Below are 14,134 nucleotides of genomic sequence, written 5' to 3' on the forward strand. Positions count from 1 at the left end.
AATGTTATCTTAGAGGTATTTTTAATATTTTACAATACCTGAAAATGAATCTTCTCTGTTTTAACCTGTAGGTCATTTCCTTTGCATTTTGATGAGAATTCCTTTTTTGCTGGGGATAAAAAAGAAGCAAACAAACTGAAGGTAATTATTTCACATTGTCTTTTTTTAAAAAAGATTTTATTTATTTATTTGACAGTCAGAGATCACAAGTAGGCAGAGAGCCAGGGAGAGAGAGGAGGAAGCAGGCTCCCTACTGAGCAGAGAGCCTGATGCGAGGCTCGATCCCAGAACCCTGAGATCATGACCTGAGCTGAAGGCAGAGGCTTTAACCCACTGAGCCACCCAGGCACCCCAATTATTTCATATTTTAACTTAAGTTTTAGATTCAAACTCGTATGCAGATTTGAATATAAACCCCATGTTTTTGTAGTTAACAATAAATCTTATTCTGTATTAGGAAATGATAAGAAAAGCCAGAGTCATAATCATTCTTTTCCTCTAAAAAAGGAAGTCCTAAGGCAGGCCAACTTAAGATCTAGTTTGTGTTGTGTTCAAAGTAACAAAGTGTGTCACTGCACACTTTACAGATGGCTTTCATATCAATGGTCTCATCACAAATAAAAGTTATAAATTAAAGGAAAGGGATCCAGAGCCTGAATGGCAGTATTTGTCTTTTGCTGAGGAGAATTCTGAAAATGGCTTTGGATAGAGTAAAGCCATTTAGGGGGGGACAAGGGCCCAGGATTTGTTACTCATCTTATTTATCGGGAATGAAAGGTATTTAGGGAGGCCAGAAGAAGAGAAGACATGATGCCCTACAAAATAGAGAGATTAATCTCTTACCTAGAGGTATAAGCTCATACAAGACCATCTTGGTGTATATTGGCATCAAAATCCTACAAATATAAAATATTGCTAGGAAGACTTATTAAACACTCACTATGTGCAAAATATGATTCCTGTCATTAAAGGAAGGGACAGCTCCTAACCTCAGTGGATTTCTACTCTGTTTGGAGACTCAAGTAAAATTGTATTACCATTCTCTGTTACAAAGCTAAAGTAAGTAAAGGCAGGTCGCTCTCAGGAGCACTGGGCTTGAACTGATTTCTTCAGAGTATGACAATATGCCTCTGTTTTGTATTCTTTGTTTCCTTCTGTAAGGAAAGAACCTGATTTTATGCAGTTTGCAAACAATACTTCTTGCACTGATTCTTTTGCTGTTAAATAATAGTTATTTTTGATCTCCCATCTACCTCCTACAGAAAGCATTCTTGCTAGAAATACATACTTCATGCTTATATAACCTGCCAGGCAGCTTCCAGGAACTTGGAAGTGAGGGGGAAGATACTGTAATAAGACTTTTTTTGTCTACTAGTTTCACTTTCTTCCTTATTTTTAGTACACTTGCTGGTTTATTGGAAAGTGTTTTGGCATCAACTCTTTTTATATTGTGCCGATTAGAAATATTGCTCATGATGTTTTAATTTTATCAAAACTCAAAAACACTCAGATTTGATGTTTAACATATAATTTTAACAGATAATTTTTCTGAATTCTTTTATAATAAAGAAGTAAAACTTGTTAATATCAGAGATTTACTTTCCTAAGAAAAAGTAGTTTTATGGTGAACATCATGGATTTGAACAGTAACATGAGTTTTATTTATTTATTTATTTTTAAATATTTTTAAATTTTATTTTTATTTATTTTAAGTAATCACTGCACCCAAGGTGGGGCTCAAACTCATTACCCTGAGATCAAGAGTCACATGCTCTTCTGACTGAGCCAGCCAGGTGCCCCGAGTTTTATTTTTTTATAATTAGCATAGATTGTTATATTAGTTTCAGGTATATTATAAGTTCATTTAAAAATATCATCTTTTTTTTAAAATTTTATTTATTTATTTGACAGACAGAGATCACAATTAGGCAGAGAGGCAGGCAGAGAGAGAGGAAGGGAAGCAGGCTCTGAGCAGAGAGCTCGATGCAGGGCTTGATCCCAAGACCCTGGGATCACGACCTGAGCCAAAGGCAGAGGCTTTAACCCACTGAGCCACCCAGGCGCCCCTAAAAATCTCATCTTGTCTGCATTATACTCTATCCATGGATGGTTAGAAATTGAAGATGGTATGGGGTGCCATAATAAACTTCCAGCTTATTAATTGGGTGTTGCGTATTAAGTTAACTTATGCATTTGTACTTGGTTTTAATCTTGCAGTGTTATTTTGGCGATCATAAGCAGCCATGCTTACTCTCTGTGTGCGCCGGACAGAGATTTACTCAAGAGGTGCCGTGTTCAAGTGTTTGAATTAACAAACATAACCACATACCGAATTTAGACAATGTCTACAAAAACAAGCATGGTCTTGTAGAACAGAAGCTTTCAACTTTTACAAGTGTGAGAGTCTCTAAAGTCAAAAACTTTCAAAGCCTCTCCTCATGGTAGCAGTATTTTTAGTATCTATTAATCAATAGATGTAATTGCCAAAAGGCCGCTATACATTTAGAAACCTTTTTTCAAAAGATTTTATTTATTTGAGAGAGAGAGAGTGCTCACAAGCTGGGGAAGCAGCAGGCAGAGAGAGGGGGGAAGTAGGCCCCGGGGTGAACAGGGAGCCTGTTGTGAGACTTGATCCCAGGACCCTGGGATCATGACCTCAGCTGAAGGCAGATGCTTACCTGACTGAGCCACCCAGGCGCCCCTTAGTAACACTTTTTAAATAAAAGCTGTGTTTTATTGATCATAATATTTATATTCATTTGGAAATTTATAGTGCATACCTGTGACTTATTTATTCTGTCTGCATGCAGTGCTTGTCTACATATGAATTGTTCAGGTCTGTATAATAACTATTAAGTCCTCCAGAGGTCAGCAACTCATAGGATGGGAACATTGACTTTAGAGTAATTTTACTATGCTGTTATTATTGTTAAAAGTGTATTTTGTTTTTTTTTAAGTCGAAACACAAGTTTAAAGGAAGCCTTAAATTACCAAAATTTTAGTAGTATCACGGGGTAAATGTTTTTTAAAAGTTGGTTTAAAGTTCAAATTACCGGGGCACCTGGATGGCTCAGTGGGTTAAGCCTCTGCCTTCAGCTCAGGTCATGGTCCCAGCCTCCTAGGATCGAGCCCTGTATCAGGCTGTCTGCTCAGCAGGGAGCCTGCTTCCCCCTCTCTCTCTGCCTGCCTCTCTGCGTACTTGTGATCTCTCTCTGTCAAATAAATAAATAAAAATTAAAAAATCTTTGAAAAAAAATTCAAATGACCTCCTACTGAACTCCGTCCAAAAGCACAGAAACACAAGATGTAGAATATTGTTAACATGTGGTAATAATTAATATTAATAATATGAGCATTGTATTAAATTAATACAATATTTGTATGAATAAAGATGCAAGATCTGGGATCCATTAAAAATCTTTTATATAATACGGCTGTTTCAGAGTCTCAAGCTGAATAAAGCATCTGGGAAAGAACTGTCCCCAAAATGAATTGAGGTCTACTTTGAATAGTGGGTACCAATCTTTGCTGATTTATTCCTATTTTTAGATCTTTGGTCCTGCTCTGTTCTGGTTGAGCCTGGTATGTGGTTTATTACTAAAAAAGAGAGAGAGAGAGAAACACTACATGATCCTCAAATTGTAGGCTGATTGATACAGTGGATTTTCAATCAGAAATATATGTCAAGGGGCACCTGGGTGATTCATTCAGATGTAGGACTTTTGACTGTTGGTTTTGACTCAGGTCATGATCTCAGGGTCATGGGTTGGAGCCCTGTTTGGGGCTCTACTCTCAGCACAGTCTGCTTAAGTTTCTCCCCCCGACCCCGTTCCTTCCCCCACCCCTGCTAGTGTGCTCTCTCTCAAGTGAATGAATGTATGCTTAAAATACTGTAAGTCTGAGATGCCAATGCAAGTCAAGGACAGAGGGAGTCACTTGGTGGATCAGTTAATTTCCACTGGTAAAAGAAGGGTGTGTCCTTGTTGTCCCTTCTTTTTTACTTATCCCTTAAGGACATATACTACTTTTGGATGAATTGGATTCATTTTGTCCAATTACAAACAACATAGTACCTTAGTGTACATAGATATATACATATGTATTAAAAGTATAAAAAAAAGGAACGATAAACACCAAATTCAGAATAATTATAGAGGGTAGGGTATAGGACTTTCGAGGGGTACATAGAGGGCTTCGTGGTACTTGTAACGGTTTCTTTCTCAAGATTGGTAAAATGTACATGGATGTTCACTATATTCTGTATATTTATGTATGATAACATTAATTATATTTTAAAATAAAAGATATAATAAAATAGTATTAATAATAGTAAAATATCTGATTGTTTTACCTAATTAATACTGGGATTAAAGCAGGACGTAATAGGAGGCCATATTTTGAAATTCCTCCCTCTCTCTCTTGCACCCTCTCTTTCCTTCTTTCTCTTTTTTCTTTTTTTCCTTTTTTGGTAAATGATGCCACTCTACCCCTGTCCCCCTTCCTCTGATATTCACATGTAATTAATAATCACATAAAACAACAACAGTGGCAACAAAAACAATCAGAAAAAAACAGAACACTTCAGCTCAGATGGTGTGTATTTACAGATAGTTTAGTTTCTGAGTCAGGCAGGCCTGGGGTCTAAGTTTGCTGTTTACTCCATGTGGGAATTTGGGCAGCCTAAACTCTCTGAGCCTTGTGTTTTTAATTCATTAGGTATAGATTATAATAAATTACTTTTGGATTTGCAGTGAAGATGAAGTTGCATATGTAGATTCTGGCATGCAGAAGGTGCTCAGTGAACGTGGATTTTAATTCTCTTCATTTTCTTTGGTGCCCGCGGGGACCCCTGGCACAGTGCTAGGCACATAGAAGGCACTCAGAAAATACCTAGTGTTTGACTAGATGCTACATCTTAATAAAAATCTTGTTAAATTGTTTTTAGGAGGACTTTCGACTGCATTTTAGAAATATTTCAAGAATCATGGATTGTGTTGGTTGTTTTAAATGTCGACTATGGGGAAAGCTTCAGGTAAGCAAATCTGGTTCAGTCTTATTTTTCATTTATTCTCTGCACAAAGAAGTTTCTGACTTTTCTTTCTTTACTATTTCTCTTTTACAGATTCAGGGTTTGGGTACTGCTCTGAAGATTTTGTTTTCTGAGAAGCTGATAGCAAATATGCCAGAAAGTGGGCCCAGCTATGAATTCCATCTAACCCGACAAGAAATAGTATCATTATTTAATGCATTTGGAAGGTGAGTTTGAAAGTAGTGAAATTGTTTCTGTTAGCCAAGTAAGTCTAAAACTGGATAAGTAATATCCTTTTTAGTGAAATTATTTCACTACCGAATTCTGTAATCTTATGAAATACCTTAAGTATATACACACAATCATCAGGTGATATTCTTTCCTTTCCTCTATTGATTTTTATAATTATGATTAATTACTGATTGGACTTCAATATTCATCTTACTGAATTTGTACATTTTTTTGTAATTATTAAAAAGTAGTTTTTGTGCTGCCCAAATATTTTTTGAAGGTCCTGGAGAAATCATGTTGTTTAATATATGCATACGTATAAAATTGATCTGCAAATTCATTATCATGTAAAAAGGTTAATAATGCTTTAAAAATAATTTTCATGAAAACGATTGGAAGATAAGCTTGAAATAAGGAACTTAGCATTACGAAATGTAGGTATAGATGCCTTTCTTTTTGGCCCATCATATGTAAAGAATGCAGAGATTTATACCAACTGATATTTTCTAAAGACTACATTTCTTTACTTTAAAAAAATTATGATTTACTATTTTGGGTTTGAAACAATTGACCTTCAGAATTATTCTCTAGTACACAAAAACTTAATAGATATGGTTCACTGAGAATTCAGAACTAAAATACACTTAGAATAGTGAACAAACTTTTTATAGTAAGTAGTGAAAACAGTTTGGTTACACATTTACTGTTCTCACTTTTTTTTGTTGTTGTTTAAGATTTTATTTATTTATTTGACAGACAGAGATCACAAGTAGGCAGAGAGGCAGGCAGAGAGAGAGAGGAGGAAGCAGGCTCCCCGCCGAGCAGAGAGCCTGATGTGGGGCTCGATCTCAGGCCCCTGGGATCATGTCCTGAGCTGAAGGCGGAGACTTTAACCCACTGAGCCACCCAGGTGCCCCCTGTTTTCACTTTTTATAGTCCAAAAGCTTTGATTCTTTGTATATTTACTAACTGTGGAACATTGATTAGTTTTCAGTATTTGTATACTTACACATATTTAAAGATTTTATTTATTTGTATATTTTAGAGTGAGAGAGCATGTGTGTACAGGGGGGAGAGGCAGAAGAAGAGGGAGACAGAATCTCAAGAAGACTCCATGCTGAGCGGGAACCCTATGCAGGGCTCGGTCTCACGTCCCTGACATCAGGACCTGAGCTGAAATCAAGAGTCAGATGCTTAACTGACTGAGCCACCCATGCACTCCAACTTATGCATATTTAAAATACATATTTTAATGCTTATGTAATTTATATTTATGCACTTTAAATACTACACGTGTGAATATACTTAGGAATACTTTAAATACCTAAGTATTTTGGGGCACCTGGGTGGCTCGGTTGGTTAAGCGTCCGACTCTTGATTTCAGCTCAGACCCTGATCCTAGGTTCATGAGCTCAAGCCCCATATTGGGCTCCACACTGGGTGTGGAACCTACTAAAAAAAAGAAAAAAAGAATAAAAATTGCCCAAGTATTTTAATATTTATATACTTTCTAATTGTGTATTTTAAAACTTTTAATACTAAGTTTTGAACACTTAAAAATAACTAACTTCAAGGCAATATTATCTTGGTTTTACCATGTCAGATTAAGAACTCAGGTACATCGGGGTGCCTGGGTGGCTCAGTCGTTAAGTGTCTGCCTTTGGCTCGGGTCATGATCCCAGGGTCCTGGGATCGAGCCCCGCGTCGGGCTCTCTGCTCAGCAGGGAGCCTGCTTCCTCCTCTCTCTCTGCCTGCCTCTCTGCCTACTTGTGATCTCTATCTGTCAAATAAATAAATAAAAATCTTTAAAAAAAAAAGAACTCAGGTACATCAAAATTGACTAAATGGTTTATGCATCTTTAAATTTATTGAAATAAATTACTTGAAAATTTTTCTGTGCTCTAAAAATGCAGTGTTGAATAACAGAGAAGAAGTATCTAAAATACCTTCTGAGTGAAATTTTTTTTTGGTTACAGAATTTCCACAAGTGTGAAAGAATTAGAAAACTTCAGGAATTTGTTACAAAATATTCATTAAAGAAAACAGAAAACAAGTTGAAACCTGCCTGTTTCTGGACTATGAAGGCCAAAGAGTGGAATTTCATTCAAAGGCATAAGAGTAATGACATTCTTAAGCCAAACATTTTATATAAAGCTGCTTTTGTAAAAGGATAATTATATTGTTTTGAGTAAACAATTTTTTTTTAATTGTGTTAAGTTTATGTATAATAGTATTGTGAGTAAAAGTAACACTTTGATGATGTGGTACAAATTTTAAAGTTTAATATTGAATAAAATCAGGATTTTCAAATTCATATATGTTAAAACTAAGTAAATGTTATAAGTCTCTCAATTTTGTGTGAGAAGATGTAATATAAATAAAACTGGGGTCAGTGTGTTATGAGCGTTTAATAGGAAAATGCTAAGGAGGCTCATGAATCATCCATAATTAACAACTTAAGAGCTTTCAGTACATTTACGGTTACCAGATTTAGTAAATAAAAATACGGAATGCCCAGTTAAATTTGAATTTCAGATAAACAATAATTTTTTTATATAAGTATGTTGCATGCAATGTTTAAGACATACTTATGCCAAAAGTTATTTCTTATTTAAAATTCAAATTTAACTGGGAGCCCTGTGTTTTATCTGGCAACCCAGAAGTACATTGATACGAAGTATGAAGTAAAAAAGTATGAGAATTATATTGCTATTTAGATTGGCTTTTTTTAGTGTGTAGAAAGATACAATGACAACTCAAAGACTTAGGGTATTTCTACACATTGTGAAAAGTTGAATAGATTTATATATTTATTCTCATAATACTTTACCTAATGCTGAATAAAATTTGGGAGAAACTTTTTATTTTTATATAATTTCAAATTTACAGAAAAGTTTCCAAGGTAGTACAAAAGAACTCTTTACCCAGATTAAGTAATTGTTCACTCGTGCTGTATCTTTCATGCTGTCTATACACATGTATACTACTTTTTCCCAAGTCATTTGGAAGTCAGTTCCAGGCATCATGCCCTTTGAACCTTAAATACTTCAGTGTGTAATACTGGATAATTTTTTTAAATGATTTTTTCTGAGGAAAAAAAAAGTGGAACTATAATACTGTAAGCCTTAGAATAAGGAATCATTTTGAGTGCCGGTGTAAATAAAGTTCTTTTTGAGTTTGTTGTCCTTTTGATGCTTGATCTATATAGTCATAGGGCATATAATTTTTGTTCTTTGTACCTGAGGTTCATTTCCTTTTTATCCCTAAAAATTAATTTTGGGAGATTTTCATTAGTGGCAGTTCTTTAATGATAAAAATATTTGAAGGGGTTTAAGAATTTTGATCACATGGTAATTGTGAAAGAAATTATAAAAGAAACTGTACCTCAAAATGATGTGTCCCCTCTTTATACTAGGAAGTTATACCATGTTGAGTTGTCACATTATTAATAAAGCAGGGTTTATTTATATGATGGTTTAGAAATACCATTTTATACTGCTGTATACTTCTTTTCTGTGTCCCTGAAGCCTGGTATATTGCCAAGTACATAGTAAGCACATGGTGGGTATCCAATAAATATTTGTTGAATGACTGTATGAATATGTATTTGGTACATCTTAAATGAAAAACCACAGAGCTGAGTTTAACAATATGTGTCATATTTTTCTCTCTCCCACCCCCAATTGAATAAGGCAGGAAAAGAATGACATTAACCTACTTATTAAGTCAATATTCTTGGAGACTCAGACTATGCCGTGAGCACCATGTGTAAAAGTTTAAAGGACATTTGTACTACTCTGAACCTGTGGTGGAAGGGTTTAAATGGCAATTTTTTCTGTATGCTCTTCTGACTCTTACGTCATGCCCTCACCCTTTTTTAAGTCAGTCTTTTTGAAAGAATATTTCTGTCATCACTTTGTCACCTCCCACTTGCTCCTTAACCAAAAATCTTGCTTTTGACTCTGTAGTCCCTAACCATTTCTTCTTTTGAAGTCAAAAATTTCAGTTCTAAATTCATAACTCAGTTCAGAAGCCATTTCTTGACTTTTTTTTTTTTTTTTTCCTGCATTTGATACTGTTGGGCAGCCCCTTCTTTAAAGATAAGCCCCTATATCCCTCCCTCAGGTTCCTTATATTTCATTCGTGGGCTTCTGGATGTGTCCTTTTTTAAGGCTTTTTTCATTTATGCCTTAAATGTTATTCCTCAGACTTTCACCACCACTTACTTCTCACTCTTGGGTAGTTATGACTCAATGATGTCCAAGTTCTTACCATTAGTCCAGACTTCTCAATCCATCTGTTTATAACATGTCTTTACTGTTGTCCCACAGATATCTGTGGGTCTTAAAATAACCATTTTCCCCCCAAATCTATTCTTATGCCTGTGATCCTTACTCTGGTTAATTTCAGAGCCATCATCATCTAAATTCTCCAGGCTCATTCCTCTGCATCTTTCCCTATCTGGTCAGTGTGTTAGCACTGTGGAGTTGATCTCCACATGTCTGATGCATTACTTTCCCTTTTCTTTGCTCTTATCTAGAGCACTACACTGGCCTGCTTCCCTGTTCCCAGACTATCTCCTCCCATACACCCCACAATACTGTCACAGTAGGCTTTCTAGAAGCACTCAAACAAGGTCCTCTGACATGTCTCCCAGTCCTGTCCCCAGCCACTATGCTTTGATAAAACACATAGTGCTTCAAATGTGCCGGGTCACCTTGGTGCATGCTGTTCTCTTTGCATCATGTGCTCTAGCCATCCTTCCCTACCTGGAAAATGCCCATTTCTCATTGCAGACCACTGTAACTCCTGCCTCTGTGAAATCGCTCTTGCTCCACTCAAGGAGTATCTTCTAATTGCCTCTCTAATATCACCACTGTAATTACAACCTACCTCTATTGTGTCACTTATTGTACTGTATTTTCTTTTAAGCCTCCTTTACTAGAATGTGAGCTCCTTAAGGGCAGGAAAAGGAACTTTACCCACTTTTGCATCTCCATAGCATATTTTTTGGCATATGAACACTTAATAAATGTTTGTTGAATAAATTGCTTTTCAGATGACAATTTTATTGTACTAGAGGTCAGACCTTCACTCCGAATATTTTTTACGACAAGAGTCAATAGATTCCCAAGGATTTATGACATTGGGGGAAGGTCAGTAAAGCTCAAAATTTGGTGTGGTTTTGGCAAGTTATGAAGCGAGTCTATTATGGAAAAAATGGTAAGAACTATTCTTTGAGGGGAAAAGGCAACAACATCACTGAAGAATTTCTTGAATCATCAAAGAATAACTGCCCAACATTATGGCCTAGCTAAATTTATTCCTGCTTAAAATTGAAGGAGAAGGAGAGCGGTGTTCTAAGTCATTTCATTACAAAGATTTTTTCTTAGCTTAATGTTGGAATAAATGTACTATCGAAATCATACTGATATTTTAAACTAAGGTGCAAATTCACATAAAATCTGTATAACATTAAGGGACATAATGTCCAGATGTAAATATAAGCTCACTAACAACAAACTGTCATTTGTAATTCCTGATATTTTTGTCTTTTCTTTGGTAGCACTAGGGTTCTTCCCTGGGTATGCTAGAAACTTAGGGTTGTCAATGGAAACGTTTTAAGCAAACCAGAGCACCAAATAAAAGCACAAACACTTTTATTTTTAACAGTAGTGTTTTGTTACCATTTAGTGAAACAACAAATAAATACATTCATTGGCCACAGCTATACTTTTATGACCAGTTTGAAACTGACTGTATAGCTGAGAAACACTGTTAAACAATAAAAAAGGCAGCTATGCATAAAAAAGCCACTTTAACTATAAATTACATCTTTCATAAAACTACAACCAGCTATAATGAGTGGTAAGAGTCTCAAAATTAATGACCACCCAAATGAAACAATAAAAACAAGTACTGCTAATCACTGTAGAATTACACACTTAAGCAATGAAATTCACCATTCTAATTAACCGAAAAAGAAGGTCTGAAATTGTCATCATGTGCTTCAGTGCAGGATGAGCAGGGAATCGGTAGCCCTTTGATTTCATCAACTCCTTCTTTCGAGACCAAACTTAAAGTGCTCCTAGTGCTTTGGAATTTTTAAGCAAATAATTGGGCCAGAAGCTTATCTTTCTTTGTCTTTGGTGATGTATTATGGGAGATGCGTGTAAGGAGACAAATGTAAGAATTCAGGTACCCTAGTTAGGGATAAGAAGAAATATACAAATCTGAAATTTGGAAGAATCCACAAATGTAGCTGAAAGAACCAAGATATTTTACCTGGAATTTTTTTTTTTTTTTAAAGTAACCTTTGCTTATCTGGTCAAATAGGAAAACTACCTAGGGAGGCCTTAGAAAAAATGTACCTTATTTACTTTGAACCCCAAGGATTCACAGAGATATCTTTTCAGATAGTTCTAGGTAGATACCCAACATTATTAGGAAAATAAATAGTTGGCATTCTGAAAAGAAATTTAGCAACTGAAGTTGTCCTCAAAATATACTCAGTTAAGTGCATGTTACGTTGTCATGTAAATACTAAGGTTAACTTCTGTACTATACATTTTTAAAGAATTTGGTCACAACAAGAGAACTTATAAACAAAGCCAAAGTAACATAGCTAGGTTTATGCTTCTGATTGAGTTCAAAATCATTTTGTATGATAAAAAGAAGGAATTTCTTTGGCTATGTACCAGCCTTTCAAAAGAGCGAAAGTATTAAAAATTTCTTTTGTTCCTGTTAAACTTTTGTGAAGTTACTAAATAAGCAATTATTAAAACATTGAATGGTGTTTTTTTCCATCGAAAGGTATTTTAAGAGTACAAATAAAACATAACTTTCTAACCAAAGTAGAAGACAGAAAAGGACAGTTGTATTAGTTCAGTTCTGAAGAAACAGATCAGCAGACAATTTTACGTAGCTGGTCGTCTTTAAGCATGTTGTGACAACTTCCCAATGTTGCCTGTTCCCTTGGCATCTTGAGGTATTCAGCATCTACTTCTTTCCGTATAGATACTGGTAGAAAGTGCATTTTAAAATCCTTTATTACCTTAGCCTACCATATATATATTTTTTTAGATTTGGGATAGGACATTCAAGACAGTTTTAATATAATTCTAGTAGTATTTCAATATTGTTAAACAGTGGTTTTATACTTACCTAGTTAGTACCTTTGCGTCAGTTTGCTTATTCAGTGCTGGAATTAATTTGAATTAAATTTGATCTGGCTTTGCTCATTTACAAGATATAAAAACGGGAAAACTAAAGGAGGAATTATATGTCTTACGAAGTATTGCACTTGAGTTTACTGCAATAATGTATCATGATTTAATTTACCTGAGGACAATTCTGATTCAATAGGTACAATCAGCTATATCTTGTTCAGCTAAATCCAATGCTTTGAAAATGTACTCATGTTTTAACTTAGAATCGTACATTTTATGAATAATTCTTAAATGCATCTGTAAACTTGTTTAGTCCCAAGAAGTTTCTACCAAAATATCCCTATGCAAAAATCACTATTGCTTTCTTGAAGAATCATGCTTAAACTACTACAGATATCTTAATCATACAAAATAATCACTTGACCAATTCTACTCAAAATAGCCACATAATTTTCACCGGTATACTTTCTTCTTGAAGAAATGCCTGTGGCCTTCCAAAGAACACTGCCAGTCATCACTGAAAAGGATTACTATGGTCGTTTAAAAAAAAATGATTGAATAATTTCAGTTGGTATTTTACAATCATGCTTAAAAGAACTATCTTCAATGATTACATATATTTTAGATTTTAAAAAAGAATGATACATTGTTACACCTTAATCCTGTGCACTGTTCACACTGTAAAATTTTTATTGGGTAAAAATTCTGCATAGAATACACCACTGAATATACAGGCTTTGATTTTTCATAGGAAAATTGCCTCCTAATTAGGTGTACAGTGTAATATCCCAGTGTGAACACTGGAGTGTGACTTTGGGGACTGCGGTGTATTCTTTCAGGACAAAGATAAAAGTGCAAATATGCAAATATGCATGTGATGTTCCAGAGTCAGGGTGTTTGCAACCATCAAGTGCCTTAAAATCGAATCCCTCTTTTCTCCCACTCCACACTTCCCATTTTACTTTACTTTGTATGAAGTCAAAAGTAACAGGTGTGTCCTCTGCTGAACACAGCCACATTTCCAGGCTTTGTTTTCAGTTGCGACAGATAATGGAATGTTTATGTAGGTGGAATTTAAACACATCGAATATACACGTTCATGTAAGACAATGGTGGAATCACATCTCTGAAATGCTCTCAGTTTTGTGGTGTTACATACAAGCTATGGTGATTGCTCATATCTAAGTTGCTACAAGTAAACAGCAATGGAGCAGTGTCTGTCACAGGTCCATTCAGGTGGGGAGAAACTGTGTAACTGTTGCTGCCACACCCAGTCATGGTGCCATACCAGCCCAAACCTTGCGAATTCGATAAACTGCAACAACAAAAAAAGGCAAAAAGGCCATAGGATGGTGATCAGAATATAGGGCACGTTGGCATTTTTAGCATTCGATGACTTATAATCTAAAAAGTATCAAATATGTTGAAATATGTTTTTTGCCAAATAACATAGTAGCTTTCTATAAAATGTAATGACTTTTATCTAATATCCTTGATTTTATAACACATATTACAAAAGAATAAATACATCAGAATTAGAACTTGATTATCAGATAATAATATAGTGCTTATTAAGGACGAGGCTCTATTTTAGGACATGTTTGTGTGTGTATATACATAATAATGTATATACATGCACATACCCTATTTAATCTTCACAACAATCTCATTAGATAAACTCTATTGCCACTATTTTACAGATGAA

General features: G+C 35.1%; 2 protein-coding genes across 2 annotated transcripts in view; one reads left to right on the plus strand and one right to left on the minus strand.

Annotated features, from left to right (window-relative positions):
* ERO1A (endoplasmic reticulum oxidoreductase 1 alpha) overlaps window positions 1-8,907 on the plus strand; it is a 45,726-nt gene extending 36,819 nt beyond the window's left edge. Inside the window, exons 13-16 of the mRNA XM_032871099.1 lie at window positions 72-141; window positions 4,946-5,032; window positions 5,123-5,256; window positions 7,237-8,907. Coding sequence (XP_032726990.1) covers window positions 72-141; window positions 4,946-5,032; window positions 5,123-5,256; window positions 7,237-7,297 — 352 coding nt within the window. The 3' untranslated portion in view covers window positions 7,298-8,907. The remainder of the gene's footprint in view (window positions 1-71; window positions 142-4,945; window positions 5,033-5,122; window positions 5,257-7,236) is intronic.
* A 1,996-nt stretch (window positions 8,908-10,903) lies between these two features.
* GPR137C (G protein-coupled receptor 137C) overlaps window positions 10,904-14,134 on the minus strand; it is a 65,365-nt gene continuing 62,134 nt past the window's right edge. Inside the window, exon 7 of the mRNA XM_032871101.1 lies at window positions 10,904-13,744. Coding sequence (XP_032726992.1) covers window positions 13,567-13,744 — 178 coding nt within the window. The 3' untranslated portion in view covers window positions 10,904-13,566. The remainder of the gene's footprint in view (window positions 13,745-14,134) is intronic.

The sequence above is a fragment of the Lontra canadensis genome, unplaced genomic scaffold, assembly GCF_010015895.1.
Source record: "Lontra canadensis isolate GAN:19392208 unplaced genomic scaffold, GSC_riverotter_1.0 scaffold42, whole genome shotgun sequence".
Taxonomy (NCBI): Eukaryota; Metazoa; Chordata; class Mammalia; order Carnivora; family Mustelidae; genus Lontra; species Lontra canadensis.